The sequence below is a fragment of the Papilio xuthus genome, unplaced genomic scaffold (assembly GCF_000836235.2).
Source record: "Papilio xuthus unplaced genomic scaffold, Pxut_1.1 DF828142.1, whole genome shotgun sequence".
Taxonomy (NCBI): domain Eukaryota; kingdom Metazoa; phylum Arthropoda; class Insecta; order Lepidoptera; family Papilionidae; genus Papilio; species Papilio xuthus.
In genome coordinates this window covers 5,576,745-5,599,842 of record NW_013530507.1, presented here as the reverse complement: position 1 = coordinate 5,599,842, position 23,098 = coordinate 5,576,745, and the positions used below count along the sequence as shown (strand labels likewise).

The 23,098-nt window shown below is 34.7% G+C and overlaps 4 protein-coding genes across 8 annotated transcripts; 2 read left to right on the top strand and 2 right to left on the bottom strand.

The window, feature by feature from the left end:
* Positions 1-570: 570 nt before the first annotated feature.
* On the top strand, positions 571-8,411 carry casp (Fas associated factor casp). 2 transcript variants are annotated; one of them, XM_013307456.1, is made up of 16 exons: positions 572-695; positions 1,149-1,217; positions 1,566-1,695; positions 1,839-1,964; positions 2,162-2,333; positions 2,738-2,882; positions 3,358-3,486; positions 4,088-4,211; positions 4,614-4,759; positions 5,103-5,257; positions 5,747-5,883; positions 6,241-6,403; positions 6,571-6,667; positions 6,920-7,063; positions 7,547-7,624; positions 7,802-8,411. In XM_013307456.1, exons 1-16 carry the CDS (start codon positions 657-659, stop codon positions 7,880-7,882), a joined length of 1,935 nt encoding a protein of 644 aa, XP_013162910.1. In that variant the 5' UTR covers positions 572-656; the 3' UTR covers positions 7,883-8,411. The 2 variants fall into 2 exon arrangements, with proteins under 2 accessions (XP_013162911.1, XP_013162910.1); XM_013307457.1 differs by lacking the exon at positions 1,839-1,964 and having other exon boundaries at positions 571-695.
* A 1,349-nt stretch (positions 8,412-9,760) lies between these two features.
* On the bottom strand, positions 9,761-12,681 carry LOC106114308 (glutamate receptor 2). 3 transcript variants are annotated; one of them, XM_013307458.1, is made up of 6 exons: positions 11,970-12,681; positions 11,509-11,676; positions 11,187-11,413; positions 10,882-11,093; positions 10,404-10,675; positions 9,761-10,141 (listed from the first exon to the last, which is right to left on the bottom strand). In XM_013307458.1, the coding sequence occupies exons 1-6, from the start codon at positions 12,656-12,658 to the stop codon at positions 9,871-9,873; spliced, it is 1,839 nt and encodes a 612-aa protein (XP_013162912.1). In that variant the 5' UTR covers positions 12,659-12,681; the 3' UTR covers positions 9,761-9,870. The 3 variants fall into 3 exon arrangements, with proteins under 3 accessions (XP_013162912.1, XP_013162914.1, XP_013162913.1); XM_013307460.1 differs by lacking the exon at positions 11,970-12,681 and adding an exon at positions 11,753-11,866; XM_013307459.1 differs by lacking the exon at positions 11,509-11,676.
* Positions 12,682-13,244: 563 nt separating this feature from the next.
* LOC106114310 (lanC-like protein 3) lies at positions 13,245-14,690 on the bottom strand. Its single transcript, XM_013307461.1, has one exon. It carries the CDS (start codon positions 14,554-14,556, stop codon positions 13,258-13,260), a length of 1,299 nt encoding a protein of 432 aa, XP_013162915.1. The 5' UTR covers positions 14,557-14,690; the 3' UTR covers positions 13,245-13,257.
* Positions 14,691-15,320: 630 nt separating this feature from the next.
* On the top strand, positions 15,321-23,074 carry LOC106114337 (leucine-rich repeat-containing protein 49). Of its 2 annotated transcripts, XM_013307498.1 has the most exons (13): positions 15,321-15,476; positions 15,558-15,736; positions 15,930-16,061; positions 16,683-16,892; positions 17,106-17,384; positions 17,781-17,934; positions 18,266-18,405; positions 18,756-19,696; positions 20,653-20,827; positions 21,197-21,395; positions 21,677-21,901; positions 22,044-22,261; positions 23,012-23,074. In XM_013307498.1, the coding sequence occupies exons 1-12, from the start codon at positions 15,450-15,452 to the stop codon at positions 22,242-22,244; spliced, it is 2,862 nt and encodes a 953-aa protein (XP_013162952.1). In that variant the 5' UTR covers positions 15,321-15,449; the 3' UTR covers positions 22,245-22,261; positions 23,012-23,074. The 2 variants fall into 2 exon arrangements, with proteins under 2 accessions (XP_013162952.1, XP_013162951.1); XM_013307497.1 differs by lacking the exon at positions 23,012-23,074 and having other exon boundaries at positions 22,044-22,686.
* The last annotated feature ends 24 nt before the right edge of the window (positions 23,075-23,098 follow it).

Here is a 23,098-nt window from a genome sequence, read left to right as displayed (position 1 = left end):
CGGATTCAAACCGTACTACTCGAGTACTCGACTATGTTCCATGGTTTCTGTGCCCATAACTTATTTCAATTTAGCACAAAATCTATCTCTTTAAGTACTACATTAGTTTTTCGAACTTCTTGGTCTTAATTTTATTTTAGCAATCATGTTGGGTAGCACTGTAAATAATACAACGACTATTGCTTATTTTTGGAAATAAGACTTAATATCTTATATTGTTAATTGACTTTTTGGCTTATAAGTTTAATTATAAACATCGTTCGTCCCATTTACTGAATCTAAAATAAAAAACTAAGCTGATAAAACCTGTAAAATATTGTGTTATTTTGTAATTTATTTCATATACTTAACACCTGAGATTATTCTTTTTAGTTTAACAATACCGAGATGATTTTAAATCAATAAACATAGTACCTCCATGTTTTAGACAAAATAAGTGCGAAAGGTCCAATTAATTCGCCCAAAAATCGATACTGATTGAAAAACTGCGCTGTCATTGCTTCTTCATCAACTTTGATTTTTCTGAATCCATTTTTATTTATTATGGCAACAAAATCCAAATATCAATCTATGGTAAATGTTTGAGTGTGATTTGTCTGCAAATGTAAATGTCATACTTAATAGAATCGTAGTATTTTTGTGATAAAAATATCGAAATGGCTGAAAACAGAGAAGAAATTCTAGCAAATTTTCAGGTATAGTAACCTTCTTTAACAAATTCCTTATTTTAAAAAGCTATAATAAATGGAGACTTTAAATCATGAAGGTTATGAGGAGATCAACAACAGTGACTATTAAAAGTCTTTTTATTTCTTTGTATCCAATGTAACGAAAAATTTTAAGTTTTCTTTTAAAACTGTGTTTATTAGTTATCCTTTCTTTAGTATCATATAACATATAAACATAAAATCAGGACATAGTTATAAGTTTAAAATGTATTCATTGTTACGTTCTTTGTGTTCACCTTTTAAAAAATTATAGTTTCGATCTTCGTTTGAAGACTATGAGTCTTTAATAAATCTGATGTACTGAGATGTGAAACTTATATATTATTCACTTTTATTACTTAAATATCTAAGACAAAAGGATTTTTTACATTAGAAGTCTTTGTGGTGAGAAAAATTGTTAAATCAGTTATTGATTTTCAGGGAATAACAAACATAGAAGATGTAGCTGAAGCTATATTACATTTAGACGAATGTAACTGGGATTTACTTGTAAGTTTATCAAATTATATTTATTTTTTATAAATGATTGAATTAAATTAAAGGCAAAATACCATTACTTTTTTTTTAAATACAGATTAAAAATTGAATTGCCATGACTGTATAAGATATATGATTTACAATTTCCTGACTTGTGAAACAAAGGAATTAGATTTGCTATAAATTTAAAGTTTTAATAAAATTTTAAATAAAAAAATATTTAGTTTTGGCAGAAAAAAGAAATGTCGGAGTTCATAGCTGCTTGCCTTCTTTATCCTTATTTATCTACATGAAGGTTAGCAATGCATTGAGGTCTATGGTCAGTGGAGGTCACTTTGTAATTATTGACAATGGTTACAGGCTGCAATCAACCGAGTTATGCCTCAAGATGGTAACTCCCACAACTCGAGGTCTCACAACAGCGCCACGCATGATGTAGAGATGATAGATGAAGATATATCTGTGATAACACCAAAAACACACCCACCAGGTGCGTAATACATAATTTAACAAATCTTAAGACTTTTCTCATGTATAGAGTGTCATGTAGGCTTCTTAGTCTTGTCACAATGGATATTATAGTGCAACAACTATAATAATTTGAATGGTAAGTTTTCTTTTAACCACTTTCAGATCGGGAAGAAAACAATCAAGCATCAACCTCATCGCCTAGAAATAGTACACTGAACCTAGTAGAGCTTCAAGTTCATTATAATAATAAGATGCACGAAATCAAAATGTCCGGTTCAGCAACTGTTCGTAAGTAAAGTGATAATGATTAGTTCAAATTCGATGTTTGACTAATTTCGTAGTTTTTTGTTCAAACAACTAGCTTTAGATGGAACAGTTGACAGTCTTTTTTTTTGTCCTCTACCTAATCTCTTTCTTTTTTTTTGTATTGCCAGCAACATAACTATAAAAAAATCATATTTGCTAAACATTAATGTTATTTGCAGGTGACTTAAAGCGACGCTTAGAAGCGGTTTGCGGCGTACCAGTGTGCCGGCAGCAGATCGCAGGGCTGGGCGGCTCGCAGGCCACCTCTTCAACATCACTGGCCACGCTCGGCCTGCAGAGGAATGCTGTGATACGACTCAAGTCTGCTAACCAGCAAATGGCGGATGATGAGTAAGTTATAGTAATTTTAGACTATGAATACACTTGAAATATGGTATTTTGCGTGTAACAGCTTTTGACTATTAAGTGGCAGGACCTGGCTATCGCGCGCATTCACTCTGTATCAATTAAAATAGTTACTAATCTTGTTTGAGCACTTGTTTACATTATCGAGACAGTATGCGTCAATTTCAAACGATAGCATGATATGCACATGTGGTTGTCTCTTTACCTCCTGCAAAATGTATCAAATTTGTTACAACATTGTCTCATTGCCTAGTCCGTTTTTCTATAATCAAAGGTTATTACTCAATGCATAAAGGCCGTAAATATGTATTTTGAATATTAATTTCATAATTATCAGTCGTGTTTACTGTTGGATGTAGGCTGGATATTAATTTAAATAATATTAACAGAGTGGCGGAGAGATTAACAACAACATATGTGCTGCGAGTGAAACATGATGAGAAAGAATATATATTGAAATATCCCGGCACAAAGACGGTACAAGAAGTGAAGAATGATATATACTCTTTCACTGATGTACCTGTCAGGCATCAGGTAAGTTCACATTACGCAATATTTTTTTATCATAAGTACTATGATAATGTTTGATGATAGTTAACCAAATAAGTAAAAGATATATCTCAAACTTAATAGTAAGAAATTAATCTTAATTAAAATTACTACAAAACATGATTATCTAGGCATCTATGTAAATTAATTAACAATAAAATAGGGTCTAGACGTGTGTCAGACAGACGGTCGGACAATAAAGTGATTCTATAAGGATTCAGTTTTATTTCTAGGTATGGAACCCTTAAATACATTTTTATAAGAGCTTTGGTTTCTCAACAAAAATGAATAAAAAGTTTGAATGGAATGTTTTTACAACAATCCCTTATTATAGCTTAAATTATAAATAAGAAACACTATTTTTCACTACTTTATGTTGATTTATCTGAATATACTTTCATTTAATCTATTAAAAAGATAATAATATTCTTTTCCATAAGTAACAAACATTTGTTGTTAGGTGTGGACGGGCTGGCCACCGGTGATGGGGCTGGATGACACCGTGCTGGCCATGGTGGGGCTGGACCTGCCGCAGCACGACCTTACAGTCAGGCGAGACCTCGCCAACGTCCGGAAGGAATATAAAAGGGTATGTTATTAAATAAATTAACCATCACTTTGAGAAACATAAATATTTTGTCATAATTCTTATATTTTACTAGCATTTTTAAAAAATCTTCCAAATTATGTTCTGCATCTAAGCCAAATTTTATCTAAATTCCGTATACCGAGATACCGTATAGCAAACATCCATCCATCTAAACTTTCGCATTTATAATATTAGTAAGATTATTATTATTCATCATCATCAGCTCACTATACGTCCCCACCGAGGGGCTCGGAGCCTTCCCTAAGTTAAGGGCGATTAGGCCATAGTCAACCACGCTGGCCAAGTGCGGGTTGGTTGACTTCACACATATCTTTGAATTTCTTCTCAGATATGTGCAGGTTGCATCACGATGTTTTCCTTCACCGTAAGAACCTCGGATAAATGTACATGTCGGGATTCGAACCCAGGACCTGCAGATTGCAAGTCAAGTGCTTGACCACTGAGCCACCGACGTTTATTTTATTTCACATATTATTGAAAGAAAAATACTTAAATTTTTTACATAAAATAAGTTAGTTATTTTTGACAAAATGACATATTATTATATTCTTTGTATTATATTAATAATTTTTTTAAACAGATAATAGTGGACAGCTCGGATAGTGACAACAGTTCTGTGGAGGAGATCGAGGATACCGGAGACAACTTCCCCGCAGAGGATGACATGTTTGACCTCGTGCAGCCAGAGAGGATAATGCCTTTAAGTGAGTTATTTAAATTTTGTACATCTCTATCCATCTACGCATATTTAATAACTAATTCAAGTCACATATGTAGGAATATGAAAAAAAATATATCAGAAAGTTAAATAAAGCAAAGCGAGCAAATGCTTTTATGTATAACTAGCTGTCGCCCGCGACTTCGTCCGCAAGAAAACATTTAATAAGTACCCTATGTGTTCTCTCTGACTATTTTCAAATTTTAGCGAGATCCATGCAGCCATTCCGAAGATACTGTTTAACAAACATTCATCCATACATCCAAACATTCGCATTTATAATATTAGTAAGATTTAAATGTGATACGAATTTATTTAAATGTCTTCTTAGTCAATTTCATCATTTTTTTAAGACAAGAGGTAATAAAAGTGTTTGTTACATTTTCAGTGTCTCAGAACGTGGAGGACGAGGCGCTGGGATGTATAGAGTTTGCGCACCGGTTCCGCGCACGCTACGGCCCCAACACGCCCAACTTCTTTGAAGGCACGCTGCAGGATGCCATCAAGGAGTCCTGTCTCAAACCCGCCAAAGAGGTACATCTCAATAAATTACACACTACCTGTCGCCCAGGACTCCGCACACCGAAATTTAACAAAATCTTAGTAGCCTGTTCTTGCAGACTATGTTCTACATATATGCCAAATTTCACCGAGATCCGCTTAGCTGTTCTGGAGATACCTTCTAACATCCATCCATCTAAACTTTCACATTTCACATGATTTTTGACCCGTCCAAGTGGTTGTGACATGACATATTTCGCCAATTTACATTTAGATTTTGTGAAATTAAAAAAAAAAACAGAGTCCAAAATTTTAAAGAAGAGATTTTGGTTTTCGAAATCTACTGTTAGTAAGATATATTCTTGATGTATTGCAGAGGAAGCTGCTGGGTGTATACCTGCACCACGAGCAGTCTGTGCTGTCGAACGTGTTCTGCGCGCAGCTGCTCGGCTGCGACACCGTGCTGCAGACCCTCGCCGCCAACTTCCTTGTGTACGGCTGGGACCTCACACATCCTCACAACACCAACATGTACGTACCCTTCCAAATTACGTGCCTACATACATAATACATCGATTCATAGAAATAAGAAATTATTTTTACATACTAGCGGTCGCCCCCGACTTTTTCGAAGCAGAAAATGGTAATATACCCGTGCATCAGCTGCCTTCTCGTCAAATTACTGTCATAATCAATCTAGCGGTTTCGGAGAATACCAGGAACAAACCCGGAATTGCTGACAGACTGACAAACATTTCAAAATTGATTTTTCGTTATCAGCATCTCTTTTTTTCGATATAATATACAGATTTGTAAATTTATTTTGAAACGTTTTGATGTAAAACTGTTCACATAGGTTTGTTAAAATTTTTAATAAATATTGCTTTTTTTAAACTTGTCCACAGAGTAACTGTGGGTTTCTGAGACAAAATATCTTTATAAAACATATCGTCATCCCAGTTACGGGTCTCAGGAACCTACGGTAAGTGGTACTGAATATGTTTATCATGTTGTATGCAGATTATTGAACTCGATCGCAAACGCGCTGGGTCCAGTGGCGAGCATGACAATCCGCAGCATCCCAGTGGACCGGCTGCCCGCGCTGCTCATCATCATGAGAATGCGCTCCAATACAGAAATATATTCTGTTATTAATGGTCAGTACAACATATACAGTCGAACCTGGATTAGCGAGGGATCAAGGGACTGTAGAATTTCTCGCTTATAGAGGTTTCTCTCGAACCCGAAATTCTATCTTACAGAACTTTCTCTTTAAGCCGAATTTCTCTCTTAAAGTGCTTTCTTTCTAACTCGAATTTCTCGCTTATAGAAGTTTTTCTGTAACCGAAATTTCTCGCTTATGGAGGTCGTCTATCAGGACAATGACTATTGCTCATCCAAAGTCGACTGTATATAAATTATTTAACTTTAGATTGTAATAAGATATAAACATTCTGTGTTTGCTAGAATATGTGATCTCTTTGATGGGTGAGACATATAAAATTGTGTTGCAGGAAACGTGGGCGTGTCAGAGCTGGTGGGAGGGCTGGTGGAAGCGATCGAGCGGTTCGCGACTCAGCGCGAGGAGGACGCGCGACTGGAGCGAGAGCGCGACGCCCGCCAGCGTGTCAAGAGAGAGCAGGATGAGGCCTACCAGCGCAGTCTGGAGGCAGACAGGTACTTATACACTAGTTTAAATACAGTGGAAACAAAGTCTAAGTTTATATTATTTTAAAATTATACATCACACGAATCTTGTTCCTAAAATTTCAAGGGTTAACAAAATATAAATAAATTAGGTTTAATACGCAGTAGGTTTGTCAAAATATTATTTTTGTTTCCAGAGCCAAAGAAGAATTTAAGAAGCAACAAGAATTAGAAATAAAACAGGAGCTAGAACGAGCGGAATCTGAAAGATTGATAGAGGAAGCAAGGAAAGAGGTACGAATATATCAACTTTTTTTGTCTATTCAGTCCATTACTTGATTACAGTCATTACGTCGTACTCAGTACATTAATGTACATAAATGCAAGTGAAATAATATGTGTCCCTCCAGACTATGTTCTATTTGTATGCCAAATTTAATTAAGAACTGTTGAGCCGCTTCGGAGATACCTTCTAACAAACATCCATCCATCTAAACATTGACATTTATAATATTATTACGTGTGTTTGTATGTTGGTGTGTGCAGGAGCTGCGTGCTGGTGCGGAGGCGCGCGTGCCTCAGGAGCCGGACGAGAAGGAATCAGCGGAGGTGTCACGGATCCGCGTGCGTCTGCCGCCCCCACATCACGACAGCCTCGAGCGTCGCTTTTATGCCACAGACACGCTCGCAGTCAGTATACCACACATATAATCACACCTGAATAAGCGAGAAACTCGGGTTAGAGAGAAACCGCTATAAGCGAGAGTTTAGGCACGACCTCTATAAGCGAGAAACTCCGGTTAGAGGGAAACCTCTATAAGCTAGAAACTCGTGTTAGAGAGAAACCGCTATAAGCGAGAGTTTAGGCACGACCTCCATAAGCGAGAAACTCCGGTTAGAGGGAAACCTCTATAAGCTAGAAACTCGTGTTAGAGAGAAACCGCTATAAGCGAGAGTTTAGTCACGCCCTCCATATGCGAGAAAGTCTGGTTAGAGGGAAACCTTTATAAGCGAGAGTCATTGTTCAATACTTACGGACGGCCTCTATAAGCGAAAAAAATATTGAGTTCCCTTGGGCTCTCGCTTATCCAGGTTTGACTATACACGATAGTCAACACTGCTCTATATACCATTTCCCTTTCAATAGTAATAGTACTTTTTTTTTAATTTTAGGCGTTATTAGATTTCCTCGCATCGAAAGGTTACCCACAAGAAAACTATAAAGTCATCTCTAGCTGGCCTAGAAGAGACGTGAGTATATTTTATTTATATTATATATAGAAAAGATAATTTTAGAAGTTTATTTGAGCTATAACAATGAAAACATACTGTCATCTCGCTCTTCCTCTACGAGAGAAAAAGAGACAACAATATGTTTTATATAGCAATAAAAATGTACAGCATCTGACAGTTATTTATCTTTGACAGTTAACGTTAGAATCTCACAGCAGTACTCTGAAAGCGTTAAAGTTGTACCCGCAAGAGACGATAATGCTGGAGGAGCGGTGAAGGCCAACTCTAACAACGCCCACTTCACTATTCGATATCTACAAATTTCCATTCCAATAAAATCCACTGCCGCCACACTTGTATTGCCGTCTCTGTCTATCCAAAGGGAATGACAGAGATGACAATATGTAACAAGTGCGTCGACAATCTTTGACACATCAATCTATTCTTGTCAAAGGCGCGGGATTTACTTGCTAAAACTTATATTGTTTCGTTTATAAAGCGTTCCTTTGGTATTTACAGTGTTGGTAACTAAAACCGATGTCTTATTAAGTATTTGCTGTTTAATCAGATTTATATATAAAAAAAATCACCAATAGATTATTTTTTTTTGATTAGTAGGAATTTATTTTTAACTTTTCTTATAAGAAAAACATATTTCTCTCATTGTCGCATCTTTGAGATATGTTTATCTCGCTCTAACATGCGTAGTCAGTTTCCAGATTGTTCTAGACCTTAACATCGATGTAAATATTTGTGACGTAATTATAAAAGAAATCCCGCGCCTTCATTTTATTTTTATGTAATCCTAAAAAAGATTGTAAATGAGTATTTAACATTTTTAATCATAAAATATAACCTTGAAATTTTATTGCCCTGTAATTTGTAATAAAGTTAACTCTGTATTCAAAAGGTTTGTTTTTATACAAATATTTTGACAGTCGAAAATCACATCGAGACGCACGTTTTGACAGCTATCGATGATGATGTAATTTTAATATTTATTAATTAAAAAACATGAAAATATTCGTATCACTAAAATCATCTGCCAAAACGGTCTTGTTGTGAGTGATAAATGTATAACATTAATATAAAATAAATTTTAAATTGTTTTTTTTTTCTAGTGATGTCCCATCTATATGTCTTAATCGAATTCCTTTGCATGAACTGTTTTTGTTTTTAAGAACCTAAAAGACACAAGTCAACTGTTCATAATCATAACAGATAATAAATAAACCATAGCCAAGAGGCCTGTATTTTTTTCTACTTCGTGTATAAATAAAAAAATATCTATGCTATTCAAACTTTAACGACGAGGGTGTGTAACTGTTTTTAGAATATTAAATACAAATGGATATGATTTCGATCTCTAAATGGTTTTTCATTATTTTTTTCGCACTTAGACAATTATCCCAATGTGTAAACAAAAGATTTGTATATGAGCTGGATTTTTGTTTGTGGCATCTTTAAATAACGTAAACGTCATTCATGAATTTTTTATCGAAAAAAATTGTATAGAAAATGAACATTTCATCAATTAATCAATGTTCATCACAAATATTAGTGAATTTATGACTATTTTATAAAAATTAGGTTTAATTGAAACGAGAAAATAAACGGTGATTTAAATTTGAAAAGTTGTGGCTGTATTGAAAAGTTATTTGCATATACATTTTTTTTTTGCAAAATACGAACAGAGCAAGTGGCAACATTAATTCACTTGCAATTGCCTATTTCGCGCGCTTTTTATTTAGGCGCGTAGACGCGTTTGACATTGACACATTTTACTATGTAATTTAACCAAAAAAATGTTATTCTACAAAATAAGTATTGTAAAAAATAACATCTTTGAAGATAACGGATTGTCATTTTTCTTAAAACTAACTTTACCTTCATCTATGTAGAAAAATAAAATACAATGATATGGCATTTGCAAGATTTAGTTATTATAAACCGATTTGCATATACCTGTGGAATATGGAAGTGAGAGCTGATGTTATTTTGAAGTTTATAATTTTTCACCGCGCCTGAGAACTGAAGTCATGTGTACTGTGAGGGAGATATTTATCCAACAAATAAACAAAATGAAAATGCCCACGACTGTTTTATTTAAACCTTTTTTAAAGTAATTTATACAGATAAAACAGCAGAAATAAATAAAAAATCAAATCATCTGACAAACGAAATATAATGAATGAAATTCTACACTACACTTATATCTGCTACATCACTAATTTAAAAAAGTGATTTTCTTCTTTAGATAGCGTTTATGAACTATAAGTTTCACCCCATGGCTTTAATTTTTTTAAGTGTGTCCTACCCATATTTCGTCGTTTTATTTTATGCACAAAGATTTCCAATATTAAAATAAACAAAGATAACATACAACCCCATAATAAAAATAGTAAGGCCATAGAAAATTCTCGAATATTAACAGCCATAATAGTGCTGTAACGTTGTTTAGCGCACGGCGGCTTGCGACTCTCCCAGATTGATTTGATTCTATTCATCAGACCAGTTTCCAATAGCTTACTAACTCTGGAAACAGAAGATAGCATTAAAAACGGTAGTAAGTACAACTTCACTAGTTAAATAATAATTAAAACTTACAAAGACGCATAACATGTGCACTTCAAAAGTATTTTTTTGTCTCGACAGCGTAATATCGATGTTTCTAAAAGCCGCCCTAGACGCGGATTTGCCCAATACCTAGCCCCTACACCTAATCTAGTGTTATCATTATATAGGCATAAGAGCTAACTTAATTACGCTGATTTCCTACTATTCAATATATACGCACCCAACAGCAATATACTCTCTATACTGGGAACCTCTGACCGCCACAGCGCCTACATATTGCGGCGGAAACAGCTGCACTTCACCCACTTCGCATATCTCTCGCTCAGAGAACGTCTTCCTCATGACAGCGTATGCTGCAGACGTGTCAACATGGAAAGCGAAGCCGCCACGCTTCACCAGTCCCATACCGTACTCCGCGTCAAAGAAATTATAGTGCTTGTCTGTGGCTATCTTAGCTTTATACAAATCTAAGGATACGGGGTCTGTTGTACGCTGAAAATCAATATAGCTTTATAATATTTAGTTTTGTGTTGTATTATGAAAAACGCACAAATTTTTGCTACGCTTCCCTTGACCCTCATTGGGCCCATTTGACATCTACTTAAACATTCATCTTAGAATTTTGTATAAAACATGCTTTTAAATTATTGGCTTTTGTAAATATTATTTGTTAAATTTTAATTAATCCTTTAACAAACCTTAAAGTAATCTTTATTGAATGGCATATCTTCGACTCCAGCTTTTAGATCGCTGTGCAGCAAATCGTTGAGGTTACGTATGTAGGAGTACTGTTCGTTGAGCAAACTCGACAATACGTTCGCATTGTAAAACTGATAGACCATCATTGAGAACATGAATGTCACAAATATTATTATTCTCGCAGAAACAGCATTTTTATTTACCGGCATACCTTAATAAATATATATTAGAACTAATATGCTAGAGGTCTAAATTAATACGAAACCGTCAACTGTCAATTAAAAGTTCTTAAGTTTAAACTTACCTTGTTGACAAACAGCACTGCAAATTAACAACCATATTAAACTCAGAGATGAATCTCTTCCGTCAATGAAAAAATTCGTCTTTTTTACTTTTAATATCAAGTTCAAAGTTAATCCTGCAACCAAGAGAACTCCCAACATGCAACGCCAAACAACGCCATCTAGCGGGCGAGTGTACACAGAGTAATAACTTGCTTGATACTTTGGCTGGCGGAATAAAAATGTGTGCCTGGTAAGGAAAGAAAAATATAAAATACATAACAATTCTAATATTAATTTGTTGTTAAACCGCTTTTGGTACCGGCTATAAAAGCCACATTATACTTTGTTTGCCACGTTGGGACAACATAGTCGACTACTTCGGCGCGATTTATTTTGAACAAGACTGGCGAACATCCGAACTCTGCCTCCCGACGCTGCAGAGCACCAATGAGACCATCGAAGCTACCGTTGTGCGAATAGCCCCACGAGTTAGTACGCTGCACTTCAACACTAAAATGTAAAGTTTCAAGAAATCAATTAAAGATGCTCTGCTAAAGTTAGTCTTCCAATATAATTGTATTCATACTAAGCTATTGGGTACAAAGCTGTGCATAATTTCGTTATCATATAATATTTAGGATACGTCACTTAACAAAAAATCCAATTTGCACTAGAATAAAAGTGTGTTCAAAATTATTTGATGGCAAGTCTGTAACCTTATTAAACTTTTCTTTAGAAAAATGGCATGTTGATAGGCAAAGGTTCACCATCCCTGATACAGATAGTAAAAAAAAAACATTTACCTGAAATTATACATATCTTGTAAGTAACGAATGACCGTATAAAATTTTAATTTGTGCAAAGTATCCGTCTTGTCGTGTCTCGATTGTTCGAGAAAATGCATATAAGTTTCGTTCTTCAAACGGTCGGTAATAACGGATACACATTTCAATGTCGCACCTTGTAAATTACGACTTTGTTTCCACGTAAATAAAGATGAATTCCAAAATCCTACATTACGAACAACGAAATTACCTTTTCGTTTATAATCTGTATTATAAGCTTCGTGCAAATTAATACCTTTGCTATTATTATGAATTAATAAAACATTCGAATCAATTCTAAGATACAATTGAGATAAAATTTGTGTCGTTGAATTTATATTGTTAGTATTTATGATCCAATGAATTCTACTATGGTTGGAATTTAAAAAAGCTTGGAACACATTTATCCATCCTTTACATGATGCATCCAGTATTATTCCAATTTTTATTTTTTTAATATCAATTCTATATTTATTAAAGTCATCGTGTTTTACAGCCAACATTTTTATTCCAGCATCATTAAATGCTTTTTGCAGTACAATTACTTGCGAATTATTATGACAATGAATAAATACGCCATCTTGAATAAAATTATTTTTAAATATCTGTGCAATTAAAGAAAAATGCGGGAAAATTGTAAGCAATAGTTTTAATGCTATGATATTCATTGCAATTGTTAAATACTGTTACTTTAAATATCAAACGTGGCATTTTATAGAAGCATTTTCTATGAAAAATTGTCAGCTATCAATGTATCAGCAATTACTGTCAGCACATATCATGTAAAAGTTTAAAAGACAAATTATGCATTGACTTTGGTTAAGGGATATGTTGGCAGTATAATTGACGTTGTTTTTTTAAAGGACAAGCTCAACGTTGACAAGTAATAGTTCATATTTATTTAGACTACCTAATGAAATAAAAAAATCATAATTTAACATTTATTCAACAAAATAATAAACAAAAACGCACATACTAGAACCATTTACACTATGTTTCAGTTATCAAAATCATGTTGTTTTTTTTTTCAAAAATAATTATATTTAGAAAACATTGATTTTTGAATTGGAAAAAGAAAACGAACTTACATAATTCTTAATTAAAAGTACAATTTTAAATACATTCCAGAACATATCAAACAAATTAAACTAAAATACTAGCAAATAAAAACAATCAATCTTGTGGATGTGCTTCAGAAAAAAGCATTCAGAAATGTGCAGAGAATCATGTTATAAATTAAATTTATTTTTATAAAAAATTAATGAGTTTACTGGTTAAAATTAGAAAACACATCTTGAAATGGAAATTCAGCAATTTCAGGTGTCAAGAGATCAGATAAAAAGCACACAGTTCCCGCAATACCCTCATACAAACTTTCAGGATTATCTGGTAGTCTTGAATCTCTAATGAATACTTCACTCTTCATGAAGTTTGCAAACATCTTTGCACGGTGCAAATAAATATCATCTCCAGTCAATCTATACAGCAGCAAGAATACATAACCATTGCCAGCTATTCCATGGCAAATACCAGGACCTTTACGTAACAAACCTTTCTGCCATACAACTTCACCTGCTTTTATACATGAATCCAAGAATCTCTGGTCATGAAAAATAAGGTAAGCTTTGGCCATCAAGTACACAGTGCCTGGAGCTCCATGACACCAATGTATCAGTTTGTGATCATCTAAAACGAGCTCCTCCATGCAACAAGGCCAGTTACCTTCTTTTGTTTGCAGTGAAGCTATATATTCTACAGTAGCTTTCACATCTTTCTCAGCAGATGTGTTAAACTGCAAGTACCCTGGTACAGTTAACAGCATTTGCAAGATAAAGCTTAAACCATGAGCCGCTCCTAAATATTGTGTATTATAATAATGATACATCAGTGGACATCTGCTCTTACTCTTCATGGAGTAATCACGACCAGATTCTACCATCACATCGCATATGTTGTACATTTCTTCCCTAGTCAGAACTGGTATATGTAGCTCCTTATGCATCCATAAAGCCCCAGCAAGATATCCAGCTCTACCCACAAAAAATTCATCACCCCCACATTTCAAAAACTTTGGATTAAGATATTGGTTGTAAAGGGCTTTGTAATTTTTTATAAAGTCAGTATATCGTTCATCCTCTTTCGCTTTAAATACAACTGCCGCTAAAGCAAACGTTCCAGCGTCGCCTAAAAGAAACGACGTTCTTTCCCCGGCGGAGCAGTCCAGAGCCGGTTGTAAGTATTCTACAGCTTTCTCGATATAGAAACTTTTGCTGTCTTTTAAAAGGGGATTTTTAAATAAATAATAAAACATATAAGACACCCCAGTCACTCCGACGTATAATCCTCCATCAACATTCCTATTAGATGGTTGCAATCGCGTTGTAATATTTTTAATGTACTCGTTAATTTGTAGCGTGAGATCATCGTGGGAAGGCTCTTTTTCGACTATACCTTCTTCGACGTAAGGATTTGGAAAGTATCTTACCATAGTTGCACTTGGAGTAAACGCATACAGGAATTTAGATATATTTTGAAACGAAAATAGTTTTTTTAAACCTTTGTTCATCAATTTTACACAACTCAAATACAAATTTTCGTAAACGAGATTATTTTTTTAAGAAATTATTTAAAATATTTTTTCAAGGTTTGTACTTGAGAGAATTCCAAAGAATTTTGTTTTCTTTTCAAATTTTCTTGATTTTCATTTTCTGTCATTTCAAGAATTCTTCCAACCAAAGAGTATTCAACATACTGATATGATGTTAATGGAGAGCGAGAGAGAGAGAGTTAATTATTTTATATACTCTTTGATGGAGAGGCTATAACACATAGTGAGTTGTGTAAAATGACGTGTCGAAAACACTTATCCGCAAAATCCTCCTTTACGAAATTCTTTTATTAATATAGATATTTTATCATCGGCTTAATCAGATGTCTTCGAAATTTTCGAAATTATTTTTTTACCTTCAGTGACAAAATGGCTAAAAACAAATAGACACAAAATACTACATTTTTAACCTGTCCATTTAAAGAGGTCAGTGACATATCCATTTGTTATACAGATCATTGCAATTAAACCACTTTTAGGTTTTAACCTAAAACGGAGCGTATCACAGAAGGCACATATATTTCAAACTTTGAATTTATTGAATCCAGACAAAAAGCATTATTTTTTTAAAGGGTGGAATTTAACATAAATTCATTTTATAATGTTATTTTGCTACCAAATGATATTAATGAAGATAATATAGATACAAAATCATATTTTGCAGCTACAATTTGAAATTTGGTGTCCACGGTAGGGTTGCCTAGCAACTATATCTAGAAAGTGTCTAGAACAGATGAGATGGACCAAAACTGCCTTTTGGACGAATTTAAATCAATAAAAAGAACGAGATTTTCCTAATGGGGCCAATTTATTGATACATTTACAGAAAGTTTTTGTTTTTGTTTTAACTAATGCCTATCACATTTAGCCGCGGAAATGTATACAAGATTTCAACCAAAGATTATGGTTCTTTTTGTTTTCTTGATTTGAATCATTTAGTACATATTGTGTGTTTTCAGGTAAGAAAGTTAGCATTTCGCTCTAGAGGAAGATCGGTACAATCACTTGATATCGGTGGACCGCGAGTGGAGACTCCGCAAAGTGGCGATGATCGTTTATTTCTGCAAATAAAACCAGCATTAGCAGACCCTAGGGCTGCCCATCCAGCAATACAACGATCCAGTACAATATTAACAGGGTAAGTAACATTATTTTTGTGCTATTCATCATCATCAACTCTCTATACGTCCCCACCGAGGGGCTCGGAGCCCACCCTAAGTTAAGGGTGATTCGGCCATTACTATTCGTGCTATTACTAAATATTAATTTTCTAAATAAATAAATTTGAACATCAATTATCAATATTTTTATACATTAACATTATATTACAGTAATGATTATGGTAATAAAGGAGATGGCAAAGACGATGTACTTAATTTGCAAGCTGTGGGCGAGGGAAAGGTCCAACTTTCTAGAACTCCACAGGAAAAAGACCGTTTACCTGATAGAATAAGTCTAGACAGGTATTACGTTGTATTTTATTTATGTCACCTCATTTAGTGAAAACAATAACAATTTTAATATTTATTCAAACATCAATGAATGAAATTATATGAAATAGACATAACAAAAATGGATTAATATTTTTTTGTACTGACTTGCCTTTTGGTACTATAAATTACGCGGGTCGGTGCCTCCATTAACCCACCCGGTTGATTCATCATCATCAGCTCACTATACGTCCCCATCGAGGGGCTCGGAGCTTACCCTAAGTTGAGGGTGAGTAGGCCACAGTCAACCACGCTGGCCGAGTGCGTGTTGGTTGACATCACGCATGTCTTTGAATTTCTTTGAAGATATGCGCAGGTTACATCACGATGTTTTCCTTCACCGTAACAACTTCGGATAAATGTACATATGTAAATCGAAAAACACATTGGTACATGGCGGGATTCAAACCCAGGAACTGCAGATTGCAAGTCAAGTGCTTAACCCCTGAGCTACCGACGCTCTATTACCGCCCTCCCGGTTGATTATTTACCATTAATACGCTTAAACTTATATTCAGCGAAAAAAAGTATAAGTATGAGAAACTGATGACCAAATATCGGATATTATAAAGATCTTCGTTTGATATGTTTCAGACGTGGATTATCTTCAATACCTAACATAGTAGGAGAGCCAACATTACGACTTTTATCATTGCAACATAATTTAATTAACAGTTTATCAGGTCTTATGCCTTTAGAGCTCGGCAAACTCGTATTCCTTGACGTATATGACAATCAAATAGATAAAATTACATCTCTAGAAAAGTTATTTAGCTTACGAGTTTTATTGATGGGGAAGAACAGGTAAAATTGTCATAGAAGTTGTTGAAATAAAAATCTATTATATATGTAGTTATTTTTATACAAAATTATATTTTAAAATCGTGTGAATGTTCTTTATTTTGTACTTATACTTTGTCTACTAAGTACAGTTGTCAGCGATTTACGTAATGAATTCTCTTTATTTTAAATGCAAACGTTATTCGTTAATTATAAAATAATTGATTATTTAAACAGGATAAAAAGAATAGAAGGCTTGTCAAATCTAGTCAAATTAGAAGTCCTAGATTTACATGGAAACAGGATCACGAAAGTTAATGGACTATCCAACTTGAATGAATTGAAAGTTCTCAATTTGGCTGGAAATCAAATAAAATGCATTGGACAGATAGATCTTCAAGGGCTCGTGTCATTAAGAGAACTCAATTTGAAACGGAACAAATTAAGAAAACTGCTCGGTTTTCAAAAAGTTCCACAGTTACAGAAGTTATTTCTAAGTAACAACGATTTACAGAGGTAAATATGAAAACCTACATAGTCTGAGCAGAAGTACATTACTGTAAAACTTTTATTTTATATGGAACTACCTGTCAACCGCGACTTTGTCCGCGTGGAATGAAAAAAAACTTAATTAGTTACCCGCAATTATTGGAATTTTTTCACCTTTTAAACCTCCACGAACATTTCAAAACCAAAATAAGATAAATCCGTTTAGTCGTTCTCGAGTTTTAGCGAGACTAACGAACAGCAATTGATTTTTATATATATAGATAGATAAGATTGACCACGATCCCACTTGATGAAAGTGATGAGGTGAAATGCCTAATCACTGTACTCTTGAAGGCTCCCATACCATACTTGGACGGACAGACGCCGGCAACTTGTTCCAATACAAAATTCTTTATGTTTTAGTGTTGAAGATGTATCATCATTAGCCGAAGCCATGTCTCTCGTTGAAGTTACTTTGGATGGTAATCCAGTTGCATTGGGCGGTGATTGCACTCCATTTTTAGTGTCCTATTTACCCAATTTACTAACTTTATCAAGCATGCATGTAACGGATCAGGTAAGATTTATTACAAGGACCCATTTTTTTTAATATTAGCAGATTTTTTTGTAAATTGACTAATATTTCTTTTACCATTCCAACTAAGCTCTAGGCTTGTGCTAGGATATGGTTTACGACAATACTCGAAAGGCGGGATTCGAAACCCCGACCTCATGATCGGAAATCCGTACCCTTAACCATTAGGCTATTGACGGTCACTTATTTATAAGGGACGTATAATGCTAATTTTGTGATTAAAAAGATAAACTTAATAGATCGGTTGGTAATATATTTTAGCGCTAAATATTAAGTTCTTTCTTCATCTCAGTTATACTAATATTATCTTTAGGTTCGTGCTGCAGCAATGGCCTGGCGAAATAACAAAGAGGCAGCTCACGCCGCGTACTGTGCTCTAGGTGGATCAGCTCAACAGGCAGCTCGTCGGGATCAAATCATACACAACGCCCGTACCAATTGGGAATTACTCAGGTGTGTAATAAACCATATAGATATATCTATTTCAAAAACTAATCCATCCTATCCTTACTAATATTATAAATGCGAAAGTAATTGTCTGTCTATCCTTCTTTCACGCAAAAAGTACTGAACCGATTTAAATTAATTTTGGTACACAGATAGTTTAAAATCTGGGAAAGGACATAGGCTACTTTTTAACGCGAGAAAGGGGTTGTAAGGGGTTGAAAATTAGTTTAATAATATCGTCACTTTTTCATTTAAAAGCTTGAAACTTATTTTTAGGATATTAATTCTATATAAATAAGTATGACATTCGACGAAGTTGCAGGGCACAGCTAGTCAAAAATATTTAATATTTACAGAACTGAAAATAAATGCTTTAATGCAGCAGCATCATTAGAAAAAAATATAGAAAAAGAATTTGTGTTGGAACAATCATCAATAACGATTACGCAGAACGACAGTACACAAACAATGGATGCAACAACAGAGACAGCAGTTACTTTGAATCAAGAAACCGAAGATTCTGATTCCAAAAATAATATAAGTGATGCAAGTACGAAGAACGTTAAAGATGAAGATGTTAAAAAGACACAAGTAAGAAAATTTCAAAGAAGCTCCACAGCTCGTAAAGTTATAGAAAAAAGAGTTAATTTTTCAGATAGAAGCGCTTCACAAGATACTGATGTCTCACATTCAACGTCTACAAGCAGTGATGTTAGATTACCACCCATATTGTTGCCAATTATATCTTCGTTAGAAAATGTTAAACTATCCGATGGCACAGAATCAATATTAAAAAGATGGGAAAGTGTTTCCAGCGTCGATCCAATAATAGATTCATCATTCAGTTCCTTTCCATCTTCAAGCAGTGAGAGTGAAGATGAAACTAATAAGAAACCATTAAAAAGAATGCCAACAGTAATGAGAAATAGACAAAATTTCATTTCTTCACGTTCAAAATCAGTTTGTGACCCAGAAAGTCGAAAAGTTAAAGCTAAAATTCAGGATCAAGTTGAAAATACTAGTAATTTATCGTGCAGTACAAATGCGGGATCCATAAATACCTCATCAACATCGGGAAGTGATCAAAACAGTAGAACATTACGACGAGACGGTTCCCTTAATAGTAGAATAAGTAACAGAAATGTGAGAAGTGCGACAATATCAAGACGAAGTGAGAGAGCCTCCTCAGGCCATAGAGCATCCACAGCTAGAGCCAAGTCAGGAAAGAGCTTAGCCAGTTTGAAATCATCGGAACCCGTACCGAAATCTATGCCACCATCTAAAGACAGGGAACAAGGTAATGTCAGGAAGCAATAGAAATAAATATATCTAATGTAACACAGAGTTATAGGCTGATTTACTATGACGAAGTATATCATCATCATCATCAGCTCACTATACGTCCCCACCGAGGGGCTCGGAGCCTACCCTATGTTAAGGGTGATTAGGTCATAGTCAACCACGCTGGCCAAGTGCGGGTTGATTGACTTCACACATATCTTTGAATTTCTTCTCAGATATGTGCAGCATCACGATGTTTTCCTTCACCGTAAGAACGTCGGATGTTTTTTTTTATTTTATGTTTTAAACACATTGGTACATGGCGGGATTCGAACCCAGGACCTGCAGATTGCAAGTCAAGTGCTTGACCACTGACGAAGTATATATTGTACTAAAAAAATAATGTCCCTCTAGTCTCTCCAAAATATCATTTAATGTACCAAAGAAATCAGCACGCCATCACACTCCTATTCATCTTCCTATTGCATCTTCTAACCATCGACAAAATTCATTTATGTTACGAGCTGGCTTTTTTGTTAACAATCACTCTAAAAGTTCCACTTTATATTTATCTTAATTCTACAAGTAATTCTATGAAGCAGGCTTTTTATCGATTTTTTTTTTCATTAAGAACAAAGTAATAAACCAAAGAAAAAACATAATTAAACTAAAACAAGTTTTTATGAGCTTGTTGACTTTTTGTTTAATATGTAATATTTGTTCGCGAAGAAACATTTGGTGTAAAATGCCACTATCGGCGAGGACCTATAATTGGCTATATGTTTACTAACTATTGTTATACTTAATTTGTAAACCTGGATGTTGGTCTTCCAATTAAAAAAAAATACAGTTTGGTTACTGTATGTTTCTCATGTCAATGTCTTCTACGATGAAGCTGCTAATTACTTCTACAATTTAAATTCCTCAACTGACCTGCATGCCTCTTTATCTCTTAGTAATGATATATTCTAGGAGTGGATTACCTGGTAGAAGTATGTGAGGGTACAGTGAGCGCGTGGGGCGCAGGCGCAGTGCGACGCCTGGCCCGTGACTGGGACTGGGAGCGAGCTCGTGCTGTCACCAGAGCCGCTTTCCACTACGTGCATTTTAATGCTGTTGCTCAGTCCTTATCTGAACTGAAAACCAGGTAACGTCTCAGTAATTGATCGTTTAGTGTCCACTTCTGACTACACTTGCTATGGTGTAACATCGTCGGTTGCTGTACTCCATCATTCGGGGGGAGGTAAGGCGAAATTGGAACATATGTACATATTCTGAAGCGTCAATAACCTAATGGTTAAGGGTATGGGTTTCCCATCATGAGGTCGGGGGTTCTAATCCCGCCAGGTCCCAGCACAAGTATAGAGCTTAGTTGAACTGGTACGAGAAGTATTAGTAATTTAACGAAAATCTGCTAATATTAAAAAAAAATTGTCCTGTCGAATGTAATACCATTGTATAGGACTTGGAGGGTTCTTAATGTGTTTAAAATCTTACTTGTGTGTCTTTTACTCAGGTTTCCTAATATAACACACATATCAGTCCGTGCTACTGGTCTCCAATACCTCGGACAGTTACACGCTTTAGCTGAATTGCGTGGAATAACAGGTCTGACGATAATGCCGGAGGGTAATCCAATATGCTCTAAATATTGGCGGGAATATTCCATTTATAGACTTGCTCATTGGGGTCTGAAGGAAATTAATGATGAAAAGGTAAAACAATTAAAAAAAACATGCATAAAACTTTCTTTTTTGTTTATTTTAATCTTACTTTACTAATATTATTAATGCGAATGTTTAAATGGATGGGTAGATGGATGTTTGCTTGAAGGTATCTCCAAAACGGCTGAACGGATCTCGATGAAATTTGGCATGCATATAGATCATAGTCTGGAAGAACACATAGGCTTCTAATTTTTTTTTTAATTCAGCGCGGGCGGAGTCGCGGGCGACAGCTAGTACATTATAAGTCTAAGCTTTTCTTCCCTTGACAGGTGACAGAAGAAGAACTTAAATCTGCAAATAGAACATATCAAGGTCTAAGCGATATAGTATTACGTGCAATACCTGACGCTCCCCTGCAGCCCTTGCTGTCGCGTCTTGGACGCAACAGCAACAGCACTAGCAGCGCTAAAGCCTGGCTCAGAGCTGCTGATCCCGCACTCAGAGATGTAATAGCTAAAGAGGCATTGCAGTTTAAAAAGGGACAAGTATCTCAGGTAAAATCAGTTCTTATTTATTTAACTAATGTAAGGTACATAGGAGAAACAATCAAGTTGGAGGCCTATCCATATTGTACTGGAGAGTCTTTCCATCTTAATTGTTAATATAAAAAGTTTTATATGTTGGTGATTCTTATAGGAAGATATGAGCTGGCGCGTACGTGGACGTGGTCAATTATCGCACGCTATAGAGGTCGCTTGTGGCGCCGCTCAGCGCCTGCGCACTCTCGAACTCCAGTGGCCAACGATATTCGTAGAAATGATCGAGGATATTCTACATGACTTTGTCGACATGGATAAACACGTTAAGGAGCAAATGCGAACACTTTCAGATTCTTAGAGATCTCAATTTTTCATGTACATTTTTATTGATAGATGTTATATAGTGATAGTGTTTGTTACAGTTTTATTCTAGCTATATAATTATTTATTATGACTTATTATAAATATATTTCTAGGTAATTCTTTTTTGTAACTATATGTAGATAGAGTTGTTAATTTTTCATAAAGAAAATACTTACTTTGTTGTAAGGAAGTGTACCAATAGTTCAAATGAATATGTTCCATCCATATCATGTAAATTTGATGTAAGGTGGATGATATCGGTTTAACTTCAAAACGAACTTAAATGGGAATTTGAGAACTGATAAATCCTAACATTGCTCAATAAAATTAGACTCTTAGTTAAAACAAAACAGTAGTTATAATAACCATTGCCATTAGAATTAGAACCAGAAAACTTTGTATATTACAGATTTAAAGATTTATTCTTTGTTCTGTTAATGAGTAGAAATAAAAAAATATTTGTTGATTTGGTTTTCTTTATTGAACCCTAAATGAATATTTTATTTAATTGCCGATATACTTTTATTAAAATAAATTCTCTGCCTTTTTAAAACGAGGAAGTGATGAGAATATTTTTGGTACATTTGAGTAAATGTTGGCAGCCCACTAGTTTGCGGTTTTAGTTTTTCGTATTTGATTTTAGATGGTTTTTACTTAAATTCAAAAAACTTCAAGCAAAATTAGTTTCTGATTTAAAAAATGATAAATTTCACACTTTGCCAATTCACAAGAAAAATTATAAAAAGCGTTTTCTTATTGCAGTTTGTTGGCAGAATTTCGAAATACAAACACAACCAACACTTTAACGTCAATATTATGACAAGTGACATAACTGAGTGACATCTGACG